This window comes from Globicephala melas, chromosome 3 (genome assembly GCF_963455315.2).
Source record: "Globicephala melas chromosome 3, mGloMel1.2, whole genome shotgun sequence".
In the NCBI taxonomy this organism is placed as follows: domain Eukaryota; kingdom Metazoa; phylum Chordata; class Mammalia; order Artiodactyla; family Delphinidae; genus Globicephala; species Globicephala melas.
In genome coordinates this window covers 117,821,963-117,844,496 of record NC_083316.1, presented here as the reverse complement: position 1 = coordinate 117,844,496, position 22,534 = coordinate 117,821,963, and the positions used below count along the sequence as shown (strand labels likewise).

The 22,534-nt window shown below is 51.5% G+C and overlaps 2 protein-coding genes across 24 annotated transcripts in view; one reads left to right on the top strand and one right to left on the bottom strand.

The window, feature by feature from the left end:
- Window positions 1–11,452, top strand: part of DIAPH1 (diaphanous related formin 1) — a 97,282-nt gene extending 85,830 nt beyond the window's left edge. Inside the window, exons 24-28 of the mRNA XM_060296359.1 lie at window positions 31–156; window positions 794–957; window positions 1,091–1,226; window positions 3,159–3,245; window positions 9,519–11,452. Coding sequence (XP_060152342.1) covers window positions 31–156; window positions 794–957; window positions 1,091–1,226; window positions 3,159–3,245; window positions 9,519–9,673 — 668 coding nt within the window. The 3' untranslated portion in view covers window positions 9,674–11,452. The remainder of the gene's footprint in view (window positions 1–30; window positions 157–793; window positions 958–1,090; window positions 1,227–3,158; window positions 3,246–9,518) is intronic.
- Window positions 11,453–13,436: 1,984 nt separating this feature from the next.
- LOC115844238 (protocadherin gamma-C4) overlaps window positions 13,437–22,534 on the bottom strand; it is a 177,557-nt gene continuing 168,459 nt past the window's right edge. For 22 of the 23 annotated variants that reach the window (XM_060296346.1, XM_060296342.1, XM_060296338.1 and 19 more), the window contains exons 3-4: window positions 20,434–20,522; window positions 13,437–15,464 (exon numbers count right to left, since the gene is read on the bottom strand). In XM_060296346.1, the coding sequence (XP_060152329.1) occupies window positions 15,238–15,464; window positions 20,434–20,522 (316 nt within the window). In that variant the 3' untranslated portion in view covers window positions 13,437–15,237. The remainder of the gene's footprint in view (window positions 15,465–20,433; window positions 20,523–22,534) is intronic. The other variant, XM_060296347.1, reaches the window with a different exon arrangement.

Here is a 22,534-nt window from a genome sequence, read left to right as displayed (position 1 = left end):
TCTTGCTGTCTGTTTTTGTGTCTACTTTAGTTTCTGCTGAAAACTTGCAAAAGAACCTAGATCAGATGAAGAAACAGATTTCTGATGTGGAACGTGATATTCAGAATTTTCCCGCTGCCACAGATGAGAAAGACAAGTTCGTTGAAAAAATGACCATATCCTTTCTTGAAAGGAGGGAGTTGCCCCCAGGAAAAAAAAGAACTTCCCGTGGGGGGACAACAGGATAGATACGATACACAATTTTTCCTTAAAAAATGGTTTTTCATTAAAAAATGTTTTTTCATTAAATGCATAGTTCTTGAAAGCATTCTCATTGTTGTGGTTTGCATCAAACCATGCAGATAAAGTAAAAGTCTCCCTTGAGACCTTGCCCTCTGCCCCATCTCCCCACCTGCCAGACACACACACCCCATACTACACACACATACATATTCCCTTCTCCCTCCCCTTCCCAAAGATAACCACTGCCACTGGGCTTCTCTCTGATTTGCACCCTAATGAATGTATTTGAGTAAAAATTGCACTGTACTGCTTTAGCATTTAATATGTTTGGCCCTGTTTCCATAGCAGTATATGCAGAACAGTCTCTTTTTAAACTGCCACTTCCTATTCTTTAGGAATACCATAGTTTATGGTTTACCATTCCCGTTTGGATGTTTAGATTGCTTCTGGGTTTTGCTAATGCGCCGTGTTGCGCATCCTTGTGCCTGCCAGTACACATCTGTGAGTCGTCCTCAGGGCCAGAGAAGTGGGTCTGCGTCCTGGTGTTGGTCCTTTACTCTTTGGCTGCACAGCTTTGTGAAGGATGCACAGGAACAGTATAACAAACTGCGGATGATGCACTCTAACATGGAGACGCTCTATAAGGAGCTGGGCGAGTACTTCCTCTTTGACCCCAAGAAGGTGTCTGTGGAAGAATTCTTCATGGATCTGCACAACTTTAAGAATATGTTTGTGGTAAGCAGGGTATACCTGCCAACTGAAGCTTTCGTGGACCTTTCTCACTTTCCACTGGGTTCATGTTGGTTGGTGGTGGGTGTGTACATGTGTGAGTGCATACGTGCCCACGTGTTCATTTTCTCCCCCACAGCAAGCAGTCAAGGAGAACCAGAAGCGGCGGGAGACAGAGGAGAAGGTGCGGCGAGCAAAACTGGCCAAGGAGAAGGCAGAGAAGGAGCGGCTGGAGAAGCAGCAGAAGAGAGAGCAGCTCATAGACATGAATGCTGGTAAGAAGCGAAGGCGAAGGGCCGATGGGTTGAGACAGGAACATTTGGAAGGCTTCTCTGTCTAGAGTCTAGAGGCCAGAGAACAGCTCATGTCTGAGCTCAACTGCTGGCAAACGATTTTTGGCAGCCTTCTTCCTCCACGATCCTGATGCTGGACTTTAACCCCGACTCCGTTACATGCACGTTCCAGTGCTCGACTCTCAGTTTTTTCCCTCCTTTGCTGGTTCTGCATTATGTCTCATCTCCCCAGTGATTTAGTATTGTTGTAACATGTACTCTTGCCTTCTGCCTGTCCAAAAATTACCCCGTCCGGTTTTCATACCCTCTAGTACATCTTTTGTTCTTTTTCCCAAACTGTTTTCCTGGCCCTGCTCCTGTCTTTTAATGGCTTGCCTTCGCTTTCTGCTTATTTCACTAAGTATTGTGTCCCCAGTACCTCAGCACAGTTGTACACACCTATCAGATTGTAAATGGACTGAACTTCTGGAAAGGGGGCAGCGGAGCTGGCCACCCTCTTCTTTCTTCAGCAGAATCTCTATTTCACTCTCAGAAGCATGTCTTTGTTGAAACATATGCCCTCAATTACTGGCCCTCTGTTTCCTGTTTCTGCTTCTTTCCTGCTGCCGACTCCCTGCCCCTCTCTGGCTGCTCTCTCTGCGGGCAGCGGAAATCCAGCATCCATTGCACACAGCCCTGAGCTGGTGCCACCCTTCTTGAACCTGAGGGGCTACGAGCCATCTAAGTAAAGAGGTTCTCTGGGCTGCTGGGTCTGGCAAGAATCCATGCTTTGCTGAGCACGAGTGGTGAGGGCTGCTCTGACACTCCAGCTCCCGGGGACTTCTCTTTGTGGCACGATCAGGGACCTGAAGCAGCAGAACTGCCTGCATTTCTGTCTTTTCTTTATATTTTTGGGGGAAGCAGTTCCCCTGCCCTTACTCCAGTTGTATATAAGCCACAAACTTTGCTCTAGTAATGCCATTAAAAAAGCCCACACCAAGTATCCTTCACCTTCCCCCATTCTCCCCAGGCCTCTAGGCTTTGTCCCCAGTTATTGTGTAGGACGTAATAGGGAAAGGTGGAGTCCAGCTGATTTGTGGGAGTCCAGCTGATTCGAAGGCTGCACACAGTCGTCAGGCAGCGCAGGGGACCCTGCCCTGGTCCATGTCCCCAAGGGCAAGCAGATGAGGTTGGAATGTAGGGCAGCTGCACTGGTGGTGTTTGGCCAGCAGGCGGCACTGGGAGCAGTGAGCCCAGCCTTGTGGCTGGCAGCCTACGGGCTCCTAGGGATTTCACAGTTTCAGATTTCACCACCCTTAGCTGTTGCCATGGAAACGGAGTGGGCTGGAATAAGGATCCTACATTAACTCTTTGTATTCCAACCAGAAGCTCCTCTTAGATGCAGAGCTGACTTCCGGAAGATGCAGCCACTGGGGGCAGTACTTAAGTGAAATACACTCTTGATCAGTGGTCTCTCATCTTTCCTCAGCCCTGCTCTGAAACTGAAACCAGGCTTTCCGTGAGAGGTTTATGTAAATTGGAGTAAAACACTTCAGGATAAAGAGAGAGTGATATAATTCTTTATTAATGTCATAATCCCGGTCTCTGTACGTATCCCAGTCTTGCAGTCAAGCAGGTCTACACTTTTCTGTGCTAGTTCTGATGGGGGTGGGAAGGGAGGAGGGCACTGCAGGAAAATTATGCAAGGTTTGCAGTGGTTGGTAACCAGTGAAACCTTTTGTTTTAACCATTTTCAAACAGACACGAGTAAACATGGGCTGTGAGACTTGAGGTTGAGCCCTCCGTGTGCTCCAAGCCCCGAGAAACTGTGGGCGCGGGCAAGCAGTTCAGTGGCAGTGCGTTTTTTTTGTGGGGCTCAACACATGAGTGCTACTCGGGCTGAAGCGCTTACATCTCTGTTTTTGTTCATGACAGAGGGCGATGAGACAGGTGTGATGGACAGTCTTCTGGAAGCCCTGCAGTCAGGCGCAGCATTCCGGCGGAAGAGAGGACCCCGTCAGGGTAAGTCAGCAAGTGGAGCCCAGCCTGTGTGTTGAAGGAAGGCAGTGAGGCCTCTCTGCTCCTGGTCCTGCTTGTCTTGGGCTAATGAGCAGGTAATGATGTTCTGAGGGTTTAGAAACTTCCCCACAATAGTCCCTGCATCTAGAGTGGATTACCTGGTCCTCTTCCAACCATGTTAGAAAGTGCTGACTTGGAGAACTAGGACTTGAGGGACTGACAACAGATATTACATGTGATTATTCTTGTATCTCTCCTCATTCTTGAAGCAGAAACGTAGAATAAGCAAACCACTGTGCAGGACACAGAGATTTGAGTAGGCGTTTGTGTATATGAACAAAAAATTTGATGTAAATTCAAAACTGTACATTAGATGTAGGAATACAAAGAAAATAAGTCAAGAGTCCTTACTCTCAGCTTCACAAGCAGAAGAGAGAGAGAGAATAGAAAGTATAGAATCCTATAGAGAGAAGGCGAGGCATCATTCTCCCCAGATGTAAGAATGTAGAGGAGCATCTCAACCGAAGGATTGTGCTGTGTCTGAAACCTGCCTTTTTCTTGGGTGTAATTGGCCTCCACTGCACTTGCCTTCCCCGTTTACTCCCCCGCAGCCTCCTCTCCCGACCTTCAGAAGATTTAAGTGGATTTTGTTGAGCCAGAGCCTCTAAGAAGAATTATGGGGATAGGAGGACAAATGATCCAGGCGTTAGTATGGGGAAGGATCAACGGTTAAACTGCCTTTGAGGGAAGTATATAGTGGCCAAGAGACTGGTCCAGAAGAAGGTATGGCCAAAGCTGCTCCTCATGACCTGCGCCACCGAGTCTGGTGAAGGCCCTTTGGGGCTAGGCATGGTGGCTTCTTTCCTAGGTTGAAGGGTGGGCATTACAGAAAAGGCAGCATTAAGAGTTTGTGCTTCTGAGGTGGTTTAAGCTACGTTCCCCCTTCCCTGGCTGGTGCGTTCTGTCGGCCTGTGTGACAGGAGCTTCACTTCAACGCTATTGTACAGATGAGTTGTGTGGTTTGCTTTGGACACTGCTTAGCTATTAACAGTCGTATCTGTAGGACCTGTAGTACCCGTCACAGCCTGTAAAGGTGACCTTATGATCAAGGGTATGGAGCATGTTAGCCCACACAGAGTCAGTGTCCTGGCCCAGACGTTGTAGATCACTATGAGTTTCTTCGTGAATGGCTGACTGCCTGCTTCTGCCAATACTCTGAATACCCAGAGGGAAGTTCCCTCTGAGGGCTCTTCTGTAGGACGTCAGAACCTGCCCCAAACAGAAGAATCCCTCATTACAACTCTGACCTATTTCCTGGCATCCTCTGAGTACAGGCTTTCTGGAGGGGAGGAGAGGTGAGTGTGATCGACTTAGGTCTTTCTGGGATAGCGTGTTCAGTCGTGTAGATCTAGGTTTGGGCAGAGTATGAAGCTAGTGGTATTTTTGGTGTGTTTAGTCTTTAGAGATTGTTGCAACATTGTTTCCTCCCCACCATATAAGGTGATGTGGCCTGACGTTAAGCGTTTCTAGATAAACAAAAATACATTGCCTCTCCCTATTTTCCTCTATCCTCTCAGCTAAGTGCCAACCTTCACTGGACTTTTGGTGGGGAATTCCCTTTTAAGCTTCTTCCTGTAGAACTAAACCAGAATCCCAGATGCTTCCTGGACACAGGCAGCCAGACATCAGTGGCTTCCCTCTACTGGAGAGGCCCCATTCTCCACTTCTTCCCAAGTGAGAAACCAGGACTTACAGGCCGAGGAAGCAGGGATTTTGTTCGAACCTAACCTTTCAGCAGAGGACATGGGTCAGTCAAAGTGCTGTTTCCCAGTGCAAGAAGGACTAGGAGATTCTGAAGCAAAAAGAAGGTGAAAATGAGAACTACGTACTTTTAAAATTGGCTCCATCTTGTATCCTTATCTTTCTGGGGTCACTAAACACACCGAACATATCTGGGAGAATCAGGGGAGACATTTCTAGTTACCCTGGTAACCCCTGTAGACATTGGTACATTCATTTCCGAGAAAGTGACATGGCCTTCCATTAAACATAAACAGAAGGCCAGGCATCACAGTAGAGTGCAAAGAGCATAGGACTGGGTAGGCATCAGAAGACCCAATGTCACATCCAACTGATGCTGCCTAGATTACCTGAGACAAGTTTCTGGGACTCAATTTCTTCACGTCTAAAATGAGAGTTGGGCTAGAGTGGTCTCCAGGGCCCTTTACAGCTTTAGTATTTTTTTTTTTCTACCGTGACAGTAGGATTAAGAGGAGAAGAAAAGAAAGAGGCTGGACCCAGAAGGCCACATTGTAAAACTATAAAGGTTTCCCTCACTGGCTGCCGGACTTAGCTGGTCCACCCAGTGCCTGGCCGTCTCTGACTGTTCCTGCTGACTGATTTTGAGCTAAAAAACCGAAGCACTATCATGCAGGTCTGCCTCACAGCCCTCCTCCGTCCCAGAAAGGCAGCCGTCCATATTGAAAGACACAGCCTTTGCCCTGGGATTTAAAGGAATGTCTAAAAAACATCTTCTGGTCTCTGGAGACCTGAGGGAGTGACCAGTATACAAAGACCCATTGAGGGGTTGGAAGAGGAGCGTTACTATCAGGGCTGGTTCATTAAAAGTGACATGTAAACTGCTGTGATCTGCAGGGTGTGGGAGAACAATGCTTGGAGTGTCAAGGGGAAGAATCCATGTGATTGTATTAGAGCTGCTATTTCAGGCTGACGATTGAGTCAGCTTGTGGTTTTAATGACTCAACTTTATCTCCATGTCTGAATTGTGGCTCCTTATATACAGGCCATCTGCTCACTGGGATAAAAGTCAAGGAAAGAAAGAAATTCATCTCCCTCTCCCTTTCCTTCCCTCTGCCACTTCCCAGCTTCCAGCTAAGCTCTCCCTACACTGATAGAACCTTAGAGTTGGGACCAGCGCTGAAGCCCTCCAGTGATTAGCATCTCACCTTCTCGTAGGTAACAGGACTTGAGACCCAGATAAGGTCTTGCCAGGATCTACAGAACTGGCTAATGATAGAGCCAGAACTGTAACCCACTGTTGTGACTCCAAGTCCAGGAATATTTCCACTAAGCCTATGTGAGGAGCAGGAGATGACAGCGAGCCCTCTGTGTAGGCCAGAAATGCTCTTTCATACCTTCCAGCAAGGAGAGCCCTGGACATGGTGAAATTGCTTCAGGGAGTTTTCCAGCGACCACCTGTCTAGAGAGGTTAAGAGTATATCCTCTACCACCACTATTTCTCCCTCCACTTTTGTAAAAATAGGACAGGAATTATAATTAGAAGTGTTGTAGACAATAATGAGTTCTTTAGGATGGTAATGATTGCCCCATCTGTCCTAGTTTCCTCTTCCCTAAGGAAGCTTATTAACAAGAGTACTTCCTCCTTAGTAGTAGTTCCTAGCCTGTGTGTTATAAATATCTTTTTTCCAAATCATTAACCTTTTTCTAATTCATCCATACTAGTGTTATATGTCTGATTTCGCTGGTGTTTTTATCTAGCTCACCCCTAACTTCTAGAAATCTGGCCTCAGAGAGCTTTGGCCAATGTCTCAAGATTGTTCCCTTTTCCCCACAGTCTGTGGGACTACTAGGAGCTAATAATCCTCCCTGGTCCCGTAGAATCAAAATATGTATCTGCTTCTGTGGCTACTTTTCATCGTCTTAACAAGTACCCAAGTTAGGGAAAGGCTGGGAGAGGTTGTCTTCTGGATCGTCAAGCTGTTCAGCATAACTGTGGCCCTGACACCAGAGTGGCAGCCAGGATCCCTCGATTCTGTTCCCAGTTCCAACAAGAGTTTTCTCTTTTCTGATTCTGACCTTAGGCCACATCAGGTCCATGCCTAGTATCCCTACCTTCTAGGCTTCTTGGTCTTTCCTGACTTACCATCCACTCAGGTTTTATGCAATCTGCAATGCATCAGAAGCTTTTTGAATCTAGGAATATACAGAGACGTGCTTGATTAGGTACAACTGGTATCTTCTTAGTTTTAGAGGAAGAAACCAAAGAGAGAAACAGCTGAAGATACTTCACACTTGTACTTTGACTTTTCCCATGTTGTCCAAGACAGGTGTTCCTGAAGACCCAGTGTTCCTTTTCCCTGGGTCCAGAGTCAAATTATTTTAATATATACTTACCCCTTGAGTCACACACACACAAATATAGTTGGAATATTTTCTCACCTGCTCCTGACTGAATTCAAAGGAGCAGCAAAGTGATAATCAAGCCACTGCCTCTTCTGGACATGACAAGTAGGGTCCTAGAGAAGGGAGTATTCCAGAAAAAGAGCAGAAACTCAGCAGGTCTGAGGAAGATTTTGCTGGAGATAGGAGACCATCTTAGTCGCACTCCTACGCACCCTTTCCTCCCCCGTCCGTCGCTGAGGCATCATTACACGTTCATAATCCGAGGAGTAGTTTGTGTGAAACCCTATAGTCTTGGTCACACACCTTCCCCCGTAACCAGATGAGCCCTGTGCCTGCCAGCCAGGGTCTTCACTATTCTTTCTCCTCTTGGTAGACAATCCTGCGTGTCCCTGGGAGAAGGAGGAGGAGACCTGTAAATTGGTAACCTGTGGACGTGCTGTGTGCTTCCAGCTGACCCGCGGGTAGCCTCTGCCGTGTGAACACAGTGGCTCTGGGTCATGTTTCTGCAGAGGCTGACAGCCCTGGTGAAGACCTGGGCCCTCTGACCCTGTCTGGCTTCCGTCCCAGCCAAAGCTTTTTGCTGGTCTCAAGAAGGCAAAGTGGACACTTTGTTCACTGACCCTTCTGGACCTCTTCCTTCCTGCTCGTGCCCTGCCGCTGCCCTGGCCTGCATTTAGGGGTGCTGGCCTTCTCGCCTCTGTCTCTGCTTCTTTAAGGTTTAGGCACTGCTTTCTCCACCCAGCTTTCCCATGACCCAGCAAGCTGTTTTGTTTTTTGTTTGTTTTTTAATTGGATATAAATCACATACCTAAAATTCACCCTTCTAAAGTATACAATTTACTGGTTTTTTTAGCATATTCACAAGGTTGTACAACCAGCACCACTAATTCCAGAACATTTCATGACCCTAAAAAGAAACCCCACGCCCATTCTCCCCACGCCTAGGCCTGGCAACCACAAACCTACTTTTGTCTCTGGATTTGTCCATCCTAGAGATTTTACAGAAATGGAATTATAGCATCTGTGGCCTTTGTGTCCGGCTTCTTTCACCCCTGGCAGGCAGCTCTTTGGGACCTGCAGTCTCTCTGCACTGCTTGTAGGGCATGGGAAGAGGCAGAGAGCATGAGATGGGCATGGTCCCAAGGAACGGCTTTCTTGTTGAGGATACTGGGACCATAAATGTGGATTCCATGAATGAATATGAGTCTTGGGGATGACGCCCAGGAGTTAGGACAGTTAGGACAGAAACTCATGGACTGATTGGTTCTTCTCTTCCTATTTAGGGTGGCAACAGAAGCTTCACTACCCCTTAGCCCATTGGGCTAAGATTTCTTTGTAGGGTTCGTCCTGGCCATCCTTGACCCCAGCTCTGCTGTCCCTGACATACCTTTCACTACCCCTCCCCCTACACACACCCACACACACACAGTGCACACCTTGTAGAGCCCTTGGCATTTGGATCATCGCTGCTGCCCTTGAAGAGGTGGAAAAGAGCTCAGCGTGTGGGCACGGCGAGAGAGAGGGAGGGTTGGTGGAACCCAGGCGAGTGTGGCATCATGTGACGTCAGTGCATGGCTGCAGCTCCTCTTTGCGGGAGTCCCTCTGGCCGCCTGCTAAAGGCCTTCCTCTGCTTGGGACAACCCTGCCCAGGGCTGACTGAAAGTGATTTTGGCCTAGGAGCTTTCTGAGAACTGCCAAGAAAACAAAAACAATACTGTTGACTAAGCTTGAGTCTGTTTACTTCCAACAACCCTCTGATGAGAAAACAGATTTTGAGTACTTCTCTCTTTACATTACACTGCTGATACTTGAACTCCGTTGTGTCTGTCTAGCTGTAGTCAAACTTCTTATACTGCTTTTCACACAGGAACTCAAGAGCTTGCTCTCCTACCTGTACCGTACTCTCATATTCCCTGCTTGCCCCTGTCCCCGCCGCAAAGGTATCTCCCATGTGTTCCTGGCTTTCTTCCCCTCCTTCTTCAAAAGAAGGGCCTCTGAACTGGACAGGGCCGCCATGTGTGCATGGCTTCTGGCCGAGTATCTGCCGTAGAGATCGATAGGGATTCGAAACTGGCCTTCCATGGATGAGATCTCTCATGTCTTCTCTTGCAGGCAACAGGAAGGTCGGGTGTGCGGCCATATCTCAGCTAGAATCAGTGCTGACCAGGGACGATGCCATGACCTGTGTTCCTGCCAAGATGGCCAAGAGCGAGGAAGTCCCCACCATCCTTGAGGAGGCCAAGGAGTTGCTCGGCCGGGCAAGCTAAGCCAGGTCCTGGGGCCATGGCAGCTCCTCAGTGGAGCTCCAGACTGTCCCTGCCCTGCAGCGTGTGGGTGAAGGGTCACAGAGATATTCCTCTGCGGTGGCCACTCCCATCACCTTGACCCCATCTTTGTCTCCAGCCTGCTGCTCTCTGTACATCACACACAGCTTCAGCTGCCTGGAGGCCAGAAGGAAAGGGCAGGGTGGGGAGGCCTGAGGCCAACCCGGCCAGCCCTGGCTCTCGTATTACCAAAGCAGGCTCTGTGTTTGCTGCCTTAACCCCAAGTGTCTCCTCCGTTCTCCGTGGCCTCATCTCAGACAAGGCCCCACCTGCTTTCTCAGCCTCTGCCTTTCCCGTGGGCTTTTGCCTAGGTCAGTCTTGCTGGGTTTATGCTTTTCTTTTGTGTTTTCTCTGGCCCTGAGAACAGCATGGGCTGATGAACCTTTGGGCTCTGTCCCTCCTTTCATTGCTGTCACCATCACCCCGCCTCCCTGCTCCTCCTGCCCCTGGCTCTTGTTATTACTAGGGGTGTGGCATTGGGAGCTGCTTCCAAGGAAGTGGGGAGCAAATCCCCCTTATCCCACTTTTTGGGAAAGGCCTCCCAAAACAAAAAGAACCTGGACCACTTTTATCTGTTCTCCTGTGGCCTAGGCCAGAGCCTAGGGCGGGCAGGCATGGCACAGGTGGGACCTGCCCCCAGCCTGCTGCCATGCTCTGTGCCCTTGCCTCTCTGGACCCTCTGCGCCAGCCCTAGGCTACTGAGCCACAGGCCCTTCTCACGCCCTCCCTAGAGCTTTGGTGCATCTCATCCCAACACCTTATCCTCTGTCTCCAGGGAAATGGGAGGTGGAGCCTCCTGGCTGAGAAATTGTTTTGCTAAAGGATCTATTTTTATATGAATTTTTTTTTTTTTAAGAAAAATAACTCTTCCTTCCTCCTTTCCCCTCCATAATATAAGAGGCTTTGATGGCAGGTTCCAGAGTCCCTGGGATTTCTCCCCACAAGCCTCAATTCTGAACAAGCCCCTGGACCTCCACCTCAGCCCTCAAGCCTCTGGGCCCTTGAGGCCAGTGCAGACTCTCTCTCCCAGCATCTGACTCTGGGGCAAGGGGAAGCTCTTCTCTTGTTGAGCTGGACCAGGCCTAAGAGTAGTGGGAGCTCTGAAACGACAGAGTTTTTATAAATTTAATATATTTATCAAGCCAAATGTGCAAATGCTAACTGGCCACTCTGGAGCAGTGCGCACAGGCTGTGCCCCACCCTGGTCTCTTCTCTGCAGTGGGCAGGCCGGACTCTTTGGCGGTCCCAGCCACAGGAAGCTCAGATTCTCCGGTCAAGGTGACGCTTTGCCCTCCTGTGCTCCCTTCAGCTTCCCACCCCTGGGAGAGAGAATGGCACTGGTAGGACCTGGCGCAAAAGTATAGTTATTAGAGCAAGGGGGAGCTTAGGAGACCTAAGGGCGCCTGCAGGGAGGCCTTGAGGCCCGGAAGGAGGGTTCTGGTTGTTGGAGCCTGTGTGTGGAGGGGCAGCAGCAGCTCCTTTGCACTATTTCTGGGAGGACCGCGGTGCAGGGGCCTGCTGCTCCCCTAGGTCCCTCCTCCCTGCTGACATCTGGGGCTTTGACCCTTTCTTTTTTAATCTACTTTTGCTAAGATGCATTTAATAATAATAAAAAAGGGACAAAATGCAAACCTGTTCCCCTCACCTCTTGGGCTTCTGGGATGTCATCACCTCCAGTTTGTTGGGTTTGTTTCCAACTGTTAATAAAGCATTGAAACAGTACTGCCTTACAGCTTCATTTGTGAATTTCTCAACTGTTTGTCTCCACTCTCATCCAGGCTTCTCCACTCTCATCCAGGCTTCTCCACTCTTGTCCTGCCTCAAGCCCGACTGACCTGACAAAATCATCAAAAGGGTGCCGGCACCTTCAAGGTGCCAGACGCTACGATTGGGCGCAGGGCTAGAACTGATTCATACATAGTGGCTTCTGTCCCGCCGTTTGCCCTCTGTAAAGGAGTAGGGCCGCAGTTCAGCCCCCTACCCTTCCACATTGCTGCCTCTTGCCTTGGAACCCTTTTCTTGGATTCAGTTCTGGGACCCCCACCTCCCCATGACCCCAGACTTCACATGCAGTTTCCTGGCAGTACCTGTGCCTCTTTTGCTAAGGGAAACCTATGACTGCCATTCTGCCATTCTCTCGTATTCCCCTCCCACACTCACTTTTGGTGTCCACAGACCACATTCCAGGCTAGGGCTTACCCTGGGGTGGAAACCTGAGCCTGCCCAGCAGAGGTCAAAAGACAGAGGTCAAAAGACAGAGGTCATGCTCCAGGTGACTTGATGCTCAGAGCCCAGACTTGTTTGAGCACATTGTGACCTGCACAAAGAAATCTTACAAACCAGGTCCAGAACAGACAGGGAAAGGCTTGGAGAGGAACCACAAACCCATTTGGGCAGGCTCCGCAACTGGAAATAAAAGCCTCTTAAGTAACCCTGGAGCCTGTGCAGCTGTCTCCATCGTATGGCTGGGGATGCGGAGGTGGGTTCTCTGCCTCCTTCTTCCCCACCCCCAGAGGCCACGCGTTTCTGGCTTAGAGCTGTATAGGCACACATACCAATTAGGGGACCGACCAACCACAGCTGCTCACGCGCTCTGCCGCTCTGCCAGTCTCCTGCCGTGCCTGGAATAGAACCCAGGCGACCGGCACCCCACCCTCTGCAGCCTGGCTCTCAGAAACAAAACCCCGCTTCCATCTCAGCAACCACGCACACCACCCTTCCTCCCACGCAAGAAAGCCGCCCCCAGACGCCTACCTAGTTGGAAGGCTTGGTTTCCATGACAACAGACTTCAGAAGCTGGGAGACCGCTTGACCGGCTCTGGGAGAGTACAGAGGACGCCCAGAGACAGCCACCCCCAACCCTGCGGTTGGGCATGCCCTTGCCCTCATCGACCCCCCTGAAAACCCCAATGGGTCTGTCTTTATGTCCTTCCGCCCCTTCCTCCCACTCTGTTGCCTGCAGCTTCTTTGGCGGCAGCAACCTCGAATCCCTCCTTGCTTCCAGGAGGCTGGAGGAGGCGGGAGACGGGCTAGGCGAGAAGTGAATGGAAAGCACAGAGAGAGGGAGAGAGGAAGGGAGGGCATCTGCGCCTGCGGGCAATCTTATATCTGTCTTGCCCTTTCTGTCCCCTTGACACCGCCCGCCTCCCCCCCCCCACCCCCGTACACATGCATTCCAAGCCCCCTGGGAGGGAGGGTGGGGGAGGTGAGGGGTGTGGAGGAGGACTGGCAGAGGAGAGTCCACCCTCCTCCCCTGGCAGGGCGCTCGGGGTGGTCATTTTAGCAGGGAAGGGGCGGAACTCAGGAAACGTCCACAGCCCCTCTCCAGCTCTATTTGCCAGCCCGCGCCGCCCCCTCGCCTGGGTCTCCTCTTCTGCCTGGAGACGGCAGCGAACAGACAACGGAACCCGCCGCCGCACGCTGCCACGTCGCGCTCAGAAATCCCCTCCCCCACAGCGGACCCACAAGCCGATTACACACACGGGGTACAGATCCACAAGCACCATTACGGTCAACGCACACCATTATATATGCACGACGGTGTTGCCGCATTTAACAATTATACACAGACTCTCGGGCACTGACCCAAAACCAACACGCAACACAATAATCGCCTCCGATCCCGCTCGTCTTCCAGCATACAACTGTGAGCTCATCACTTCATCCACACACGCCAGGAGCCCCCATCTCTTACATAGAAACGGTGAACCTTTCAGAAGAAATCTTTTAATTTTTTTCAAAGAAAAAAAGCCATATAAATATTAGAGTATAAAACTTGCGTGAGACACAGGAAGGGGGTGGGGTGGGGAGCTACGTGACTATGCAAAGAGAAGCGCTTAGAGGAGTCAGGACGCGGGAGGGGGTCGCCGGAGCGCGTGGACACAGCACAAAACACAGCACGGGCCGCCGCAGGCAGATTCGGGGACAGACGGCTGCGTGGAGCCCGCCGCCCGCGGCCCACTCGCCATTACGGAAAAGCACGCCGCACTATACACTATTGGCTATTCTACACCAGCCGAAAGGGGGGGGGCTCTACACCACTGCAAGGGCCGGGTGGGGTTCTCGCGAAGCCCCGCTGCGTGAACGGGACGCCGGGGGCAGAAGGGGTGGACAGAGGAAGATCTATGCACAAGGAGGCACTGGGGAACTTTAACCAGGCTCTGGCCACGAGGGATCGGACTGGGGGCCTGGGCAGTGGCCTTCACAGAGATGAAATGGCACCTGTCGAGGTGAAGGACTGGGGTTGCTGGATGCAGGGGCCCTGTGGAGAAGCAAGCCCTGATCCTGGGCTGACACTTTCTACTTGGTCCCTGCTCTAGCTCCTTTCCTTCCCAACCCAGGGACCAAAAATGGTCTAGCTGGCCCTCCCTTCCTGCTGGGGCCACACTGATCCTTCCACCAGCAGCACCTCTGGAGTACCCAGCACCCACAGAGGCCCCTCTGACCTCTCCAGGGGACCTGGTCCCAAACCTGCTCAGAGCTTCCTTGGACCATAATGCCAGTTTAAATCCATTGGTGCCCGTAGCTCAGCCCACCGCTGGCTGCCTGGGCTGCCCTGTATATGATAGGTGAGGGTCCAGCCTGGTGCTTGGCTTATGGCTGGAATTTGGGGATCTGGTCAGTACCCTGGGGGCATACAGAGCCTCCAGCAAGACCCTGTTAACTGATGGATCAAGCTTTGTCCGTCCCCCCATACACACACACACAGACACACACACACACCCTTCCCTTCTTTATCTTACCACCCCATACTGTCTTAGAACATGCAGTGAAGTCTCTTGTTTGGGGAGGGGGAAGTCACAGCATGCAGTGGGAACATCAAACAATGAAAACCAAAAGACTGGTCCCCAGGGTGTTGGGAAGAGGCATGGTAGCAAAATGCCCTCCCTAAATCCAGCAAGCATCAGTACCATGGGAATGGTGACCATATCTCCCAAAACTTGAGCTTGGTCTCAGGTCCTGGAAGGAGGTGAAGGGATTGGCACCAAACCATGCTTTGGGGGAAGTCTGAGAATTGAAGGAGAGGCCAAGAGGTCATGATGCCCTTCCAACTCTTCAGAACTATGAGCCTTTTTAGGTCACCAGGTACCTCAACACCCCCAAACAACTTAAGAAAGAGGAGCCTTTGAGGAGGAGGGTGGGGTGGGTCGGGTAGGAGGGAGGCAGGGGATGGATGGGCCCGATTGAATTTGGAAGATGGAGGAGTTCAGCTGTAACTGAAAGGGGTGTGATAAATGGTGTCTACACTAACCCACTACCCCCATGGGCACAGCAATTGATTGGATGGGGGTTCCCAGCAGAACTCCCTTTGCATATTCAATCCCCTGGGGGCAGGGGGGGGGTGTTGACTGGGCACTTGTTTCTGTTTCCCAAGGGGAGCATGGCCTGGGCCCCTACCAGTATCCTGGGGGTGAGCCCTGAAAATCCGAGGCCTGGGCACAGGTAGGGAGAGGCTGGGCTGGTTGGGGAGGGAGGCTGCCCTGTGGCTCCAAGGCCTGGCCTCCGCATTACTTCTTCTCCTTCTTGCCCGACTTCTTCTTGTTGCCGTTGCCACCTGCCGGGGCCTTGCCATCTCGCTTGCCAGCTGCGTTGGTCAGAGTGGCATTGCTGCCGGGGATGTAGACGTTCTGGCGGTAGTCGGGCACGTGCTGCAGGGTGAACTGGGGTCCGTAGCGGGCACTCAAGCCCATGGTGCCGGCACTCCCTCCCAGGGTGGAGCTCCCATCAGCGGCTTCTGCAGAGACAAGGGAAGGTCAGGGGCTAAACTTCAGGGTCCCCAACAGTTACTCTCTTATAGCACAAGCAGTTATAGCACTGGACACACCATCCCACCCACAAAGGGGTAGGGCTAAGAGGCTCTAGCGTGACCACCTAGGTTTCATTCCTAGTTCTTTTACCTAGTCAACTGTGATCCTAGTCAAGTGTACCTAACCTCCCTATGTCTCCTCAGTTTCCTGAACTGCAAAATGGGGATAATAATAGTACCTATCTCTTCTGGTTTTCGCGAAGGCTAACCAAGATTACATATGTAAAGCATGTAGACTAGTGACTTCAAACATGCTAGCTGTCATTTCTCTCAGGGCTGAGACACTGCTCTCAAGACCTTGCCCTAGCCCTTCTCCAGGCAGCCTCTCTGGTCTCCACACTAGACCACAGACTCCTGGGCGACCAAGACCATGGTTCGTGCAGGTTCCCATCCTGTTCCACCCAGTGCCAAGCACAGACCGGGCATTGAGTTGTTCTCTTATGAGTTAGGAGTAGGTGCTTTTCCAGGGATTCATTTCGTAACAGCAACCAGTGCCTACTGTGTGCCAAGCACCTTGCTAGATGTTGCACATGCATGACGGCTTTTTACCTCAACTCAACACTCCAGGGACGTGTGTGCTCTTATCTCCGCTTTACAGATGAGAGAAGCAAGGGTCAGAGAAGGTAAAAGACTAGCCCAAGGCCTACGAGCCAGGACAGGTGAGAGCAGGGGTGAGGCCTAAGTGTATCTTAAGTGTATGCTGTAGGGTATGGTCACCACCACCACCACCACCAGAGGCCTGCACCTCATCGCTGCTCTGAGGATACAGGAGGGGGAGAGAGGCTGAGAAGATGATGATCCCAGGACCAGATGTCTTAGGTACAATGTAGGCACAGGCTCACAATGTCAGAGTAGGTGACATCAGAGAGAGCCTGTAGCCCAACTTCCCATCCTGCACAAGAAGAAACTGGGGTCCAGAGAAGTGCAAATTCTGACTCTGGCTCAGTGTCACCTGGGAGCTTGTGAGAATCACAGACTCAGAATCTGCATTTTAACAAGATCTCCTGGTGATGTGTATGCACGTTAAAGGGAGAGAAGCACAGAAGTACCTACCTCCCTGGGTTTCTGTGAGGATTCAAGGAGACAGTGCTTCATCCAGTGAAGCACTTGGTAAGAGCTCACTAAACGTCAGCTGCTGCCGCCAGCACCACCACCATCACCATACTGCGCGTCACTGCTTCCATCCTACATGCTCCCGTACCGCCTCCCCAGGGGGCAACAAACCAGGAGTTTTGATGACTCTGGCAGAGCTCATGAAGCCTCTTGCTGGAGTCCTCCCGCAGTTGGAGAGTTAAAGCCCCAGGAGTGCCCAGCCCAGCCCCCATATAGCAGAAGAGGTTCCCCCCACCCTGGCCTCCCTCCACCCTCACCCCAGACCCTGGGAGTGGGTAGAGAGGGTGACTAAAGCCGGAGAGGCTGAGTAATCCTGGGACACCAACCAGGGATTGAGAAACAGACAGGAAATATTTTCAAAGAACAGCACCAAAGGGGGAGGGGCAAAAGAGAAAGCCGAGGAGAGATGAGCCCCGGCCTTTCCCCCTCCTCACTCCAGCGCTCAGGTTTCCACAGCCTCCATTTCAAACCCCAAAACTCCGCCGTCCGAGGGCCTTCAGGGGGCGGGGAAGTAGGTTGGGTGGGAGGGAGCAGCGCCCACTTCCTCCTCTCCTTCCTCCGGCTGCGCCCCTCCCCCAGCCCTTTCATTGCACGGACGTTTCCTCCGTTTTCCCTAATTAATTCCAGGAGGGAGCGGGTCCTCGACCGCGCTGCTCCCTCCCCTCCCCGTCCCCCCGGAATGGAAGCAATGGGGGAGGGGGCCCAGATCCGGCTTCAAGAGCCAGGGTTCCAGAGTGATTTAGGGGTCAAGAGGGGAGACTGTCAGAGGCGCCAGAGAGAGAGAGACAGACAGAGGGAGAGAGAAAGGGGAAGAAATGGGGAGAAACAGGGAGAAGGGAGGCAGAAAGAGAAAGCTAGGAAATAGGCTTGACTGGGTAACTGCAAGCCAGGCCCACCCACATCCTACATGCACCCACGATCTCTAAGGAGCACCCTAAGGGGCACCCGAGCAGATGAAATGACAAAGCGAGCCCCACCACCTCCTCCCCAGAAGCCCAGACCTGATGTTAGCCTGGGCCCTACAGGATGCAGTGAAGCTGGGCTGGACCGGGAGGGAGGAAGATGGGGAAACCCAGAGTGTAAGAGAAACGGGCTGCCCTTGAGTTCCGTCCGGTCAGCTCTGCCGCGAAGGAGCCAGCCGTGTGACCCTGACCGAGGCCCTGCCTGACCCCGACCTCAGTTGGATTGAAGGCTCTGACCTTCTGTGGAATCAAGTCTCCAATGGCCCCCCCTACCTTCTAACCCTGCAAGACCTACACTGGGCAGGAACCAGGATCTTCCCTGAGTCCAAGGAGAAACAGATTTTGAAGAGCAGCAAGAAAGAACCTGGGCATCCTCTGGCCTGGAGGAGGTGAGAGCGCTGCCAGCCTCTCTCCTCAGGGAAGCACCTCCCAGCCCCATCCTCCCCGCTCCTCCCGCCCTGCCCTCCCCACCCCGGGGCTGAGGGCGCAACTCCAAGCAGTCCAGGAGGCCCCGTGAGACTCAGCCAGGGCCAGCTGAGCCACAGGCTGCAGCCTCCTTGAGAGCACACCTCCCCCTCAAAGGTTTATTTAAAAAGCCTCCCACGTATACTTGCTCTCCCGCCTGCTTACTCCTCCTCAGCAGCCCCACAGGCCTGGCTGGGCTGGACTCCAGGAACCTCTCTGGCTCCAGGGCCAGGAAGGGGGTGTGAAAGTGAGAGTAGGGGCTGACCCTGCCACCTCCACCCCCAAGGTCCATCCCCCCAGCTGACACCCGGCTCGGGCCCTGTGTGGGCCAGAGGGGTGGAGCCCTGACAGGGGAGCCAGACTGCGGTGACCCGGGGGCCTTCTGGGAGGGTCTGGGGCTATAAATACTGATTCCATTTCTGTTTTTAAAATCTGGATTTAGGCTAAAAAGTCTGCTTCCTGGCCTTAGGGCTCAAAGCCACAACAGCTAAAATATACCTTACTGTCTGTTTACTTCCCTCAAGAACCCAACTTGGCATCTCCTCAGACCCAGCTAACTCCCTCTTTCCTACTCAGTATCTGGCCTCTCTAGAGCTACAGCAGCTCTCCCACTCCCACTCCCATGCCAAACCGGGGTCAGCTCTGTCCCAGAAGGCTGGCCCCCCGCCCCTTCTCCCTTCCACTTCACCACCCACGGCCTCGCCCCACTGGTCCTCACAGACATCCGGGGAAGGCTTGCCAGATTTAACAAATAAAAATAAAGGGTGCCCAGTTAAATCTGAATTTCATATAATTTTTTTTTAGTACAGTATGTCCCAGTCCTAACGTTTGGAACCTACTCATGCTAAAATATGACTTGTTGTTTATCTGAAGTTACAATTAACGGGTCATCCTGTATTTTATCTAGAACCCTCATCTGGGAGAATAACGCAGCATTAAGAGAAGTTCGGCTTCTAAACTTATTCAGCTAAAAGGGAAACTGAGGCTGAATGGAAAGGCAGACACAGTCGCTGGTATACAAAGGGCATGAACTTAGGAGTTGGGCTGGCTTAGAATTCCCAGTTTGCAGCTCAAAATGGGGGCCCTGGAGCAAGCGACTTCTTGGTTCCCTCATCTGTCAAATGGAAGGAATTAGACCTGCCTTGCAGAGCTGGTGAGAGGATCCACTGACATGTGGCCCATCAGGTTTGCCTAGCATCAAGTTTGGGGCAGCACACAGGCACAACTGTAGTGATTACAGTTCTGACTTTACTTGGTTCTCTACCCACCAGGCCTCCAGACATGCGGGACAGCCGGGCTCTCGGTTCACTATGTAAGGCCACTGCCGGCTTCCATATAAGCCCAGGACTGGCTTCTCCAGAAGCTAGTCCTTATTAGCAGGCGTTATTCTAACTCTACCTTCTATCCCACCATGGGTCAAAAAAGATAATCGTTAATCAATTTTCACCATTGCATATCATGCCCTTCCTCTCTGCCAATCCTATGCTGAGGCCTTACATTCTGCCCTCACGACACCACAGTGAGATCTGTTATTATCGTTCGGATTTTGTAGTCAGTGAAACTGCGGTCCAGGGGGCTTAGTCACTTGCCTGATGACTCACAGCTTAGTGGTGGCACGAGGATTTGAATCCAGGCTGGCCTGCCTCCAAAGCCTGTGCTCTTAAGTACTAATGATATTATTCCGCCCCCCTCCGTCCCCACTGGCTCAGGACTCTTCTTACTTTTCAGGGATGAAAACCATCACCTGAATCTCTATTGTTGAAGTTCTTTGTTAGCCTTGTGGGAAAAGCAAAATCCTGCTCTGCAAGTGGGGGCAACCAAAAAAGACAGTGTGTGCTCTGGACACTCATGTCCAGAGTGTGTGCTCCCTGCTGGGAGTATCCACACCCACTTCCATGGATTGAGGGCATGTATGTGCCAGGCCCAGTTCTATGTGCTTTACGGTATCATCTCACTGAATCCTTACAACAATCCTTTGAGGTCGCTGTCCCCATTTTCTCGTCTGAGGAAACTGAGGTTTAGAGAGATTAAGCAAACTGATCAAAGTCACAAAGGTAGTTAGCGGCAGAGCTAGGACCTGACCTATAGTCCCTTCCAAGGCTAGAATTTTAACCACTACTCCCTACTTCTCCTGCAAGGATCTTTCCCTGTTCATTCCCCTCTGGGCATCCCAGGACCACCCCCATCCCTCAGCTATTCCCTAACCCGGCTTTATATCCTGGAATTATGGGCTGCCTCAGATCGGCTGAAAGGTCCAGAGGAACCACATAGGTGGAAAGCCAGTCTCAGGGCACGGTGCTGTGGGATGCACCCCAGAACCCCAGGTCTCCCACCCCACACATGCTGGCACAACTTACCACTGGCGGAGGCCAAGATCATGGCTTGCAGCATCTCTGTGTCAAACTGGTTGTTGGGCCAGGTGCCGGTTTCATCGCCATTTTGGGATCTGCGGAGAGAATGGGATGGTGATCACGGTCTCCCAAGCCACCAGCTCATGCCCCTCCTGTCCTCTCCCAGGGCTCCCACATCCAGTGCCTATCCCCAGCCCATGCCCAAGACCTGCTCCCTTCCAGCAAGGTAGGAGGCAGATTATACAATCCTTCAGAAGCCAGACCCCGCCCCATTTGCCAGTCCCCCAAACCAGCTTTCTACTGTTTCAGACACCATGGCCCTTCGAGGGAGAGGGCAGGATGCACTGAAGCTTGCCCCGCCTTGAGGGAGCAGTGGCTCACAGTGAGGGGAGCAGACCCTCTCCTGAGGACAGTGAGGGTGGGAAACGGGAGAGAATGTACCAGAACTTGACAAAGGTGAGAGGACCTCGGGGGAGAGGCTGGGGGCCCCACGAGACAGGGAGAGAGGTTTCTAAAACTCAAGTCTGATCACTTCAGTGGCTCGCTGAGCCCTCAGGATAAAATCCACAGGCACACAAGGACCAGCCCCTCCTATTTCACAAGAACACCCCCAACCTCGCTCTCAAACATTCTATCAGAAACCTTTTCTGAGGCGCTTTCCCTAATTCCTCAAACTCTCTCTTGCGGCACACCATTCCCTAGAATGCAAGTTCCCTACCTCTGCCTTGGTAACATGAATAGGTTGCCAGAGGGGACCCCTAAGCCCACCCAGCCTGGGTTAGGTGCCTCCGCTGTGCTCCCACCCCCACTGTCTGCCCTGCGGTGGCTCTAGTCCCACTGTGACTGCCACTGTCCCCACCTGTCCGCTCCACCCCCAGACCCAGCTCCTTGAGCTCTGGGACCAGGACTGTGCCCGTTTTCTACTGAAGCACCTAGTTAAGAGCTTTAGATGCTCTAAACATTGAGAAAAACACGAGGTGATTCCTAATTGTTAAAAATGTTAATCTGTAAAAGAACTCTAAGGGATGCTAGCCCAACTTGGATTTTTCCCATAGTAACTATTTCCATGCTTTGGGGGGGAATTTTCAGGGATCAAATGATTTCCATTTTTGAGGGGAAGGGGAAGCAGCCTGACACACACGTCTATTAGTCGACCTTTGCACCATCTGGAACACTAAAGTTCCTCAATAAATGTTTGTTGCCTGAATGAATGGGGAAAGCCCTGCCCAGAAAGTTAGGCTCACTATGAGGTAAGAAGGGTTTGGCACCAGGGGAGGGGCTGCAGGGAATGCCTTGAAGGCAAGAAAGAGTGTGTGTGTGTGTGTGTGTGTGTGTGTGTCTGTGTGTGTATTTTGTCACAGTGGCTGAGCACAGTCAAGAGCTGTTTTACAATTTTTCCAAGGTCTGTCCCTGCTTATGGTTTCCCCTGATCTGGAATTCCCATCCCCAGGCAGGTGGACTCAGTCTACGGCTCAGACCAGCTGCTGTGTGGTCCCCTCTACGGGGTCACAGCAAATGTAGAGTTAGGGTTGGAGGAGAAAGCAGGAATGTCATTTCTCCCTCCACAGAATGGGAAGAGCTGGGATTCTGGGTTCATTTATTCAATCAATATTCATTGAGCAAGTACTGTGTGCCAGACACAGGACTAGGTGCTGGGTTTGTAGCTGTGAACATGACTGAACTAGTCTGACTTCACCATGCTCGATCTCCATGGAGAGGCTGATATTAAATAATTACACAATAACTGAATTGTAATTGTGACAAGCAAGTGCTATGGAGGCAAAGAGCAGGGGTACAGGAGAGTTCTGCCTAGTTGGGGTTAGGGAGCCAGTCAGTCCAGGCTTCCTCAAGGAAAGGACAGGGTATTTAAATCTGAAGAGGCTATCCAGGGGATCTGCAGGAGAATGCCAGCCAAACAAACGTAGGAGGAGTGATAGAAAATCAACACTGTATAACTGCTGATGTAAAAACCGATTCAGGCAAGGCTCATCAGTGAATATAAAAGCAGCGAAAGGTTGCTGCACAGTCTCATATATCACCCACAGATTACTTATTAATCACCAATATTTAAAAATATCTTTGTAACAGAGAGATCTGGGAATACCAC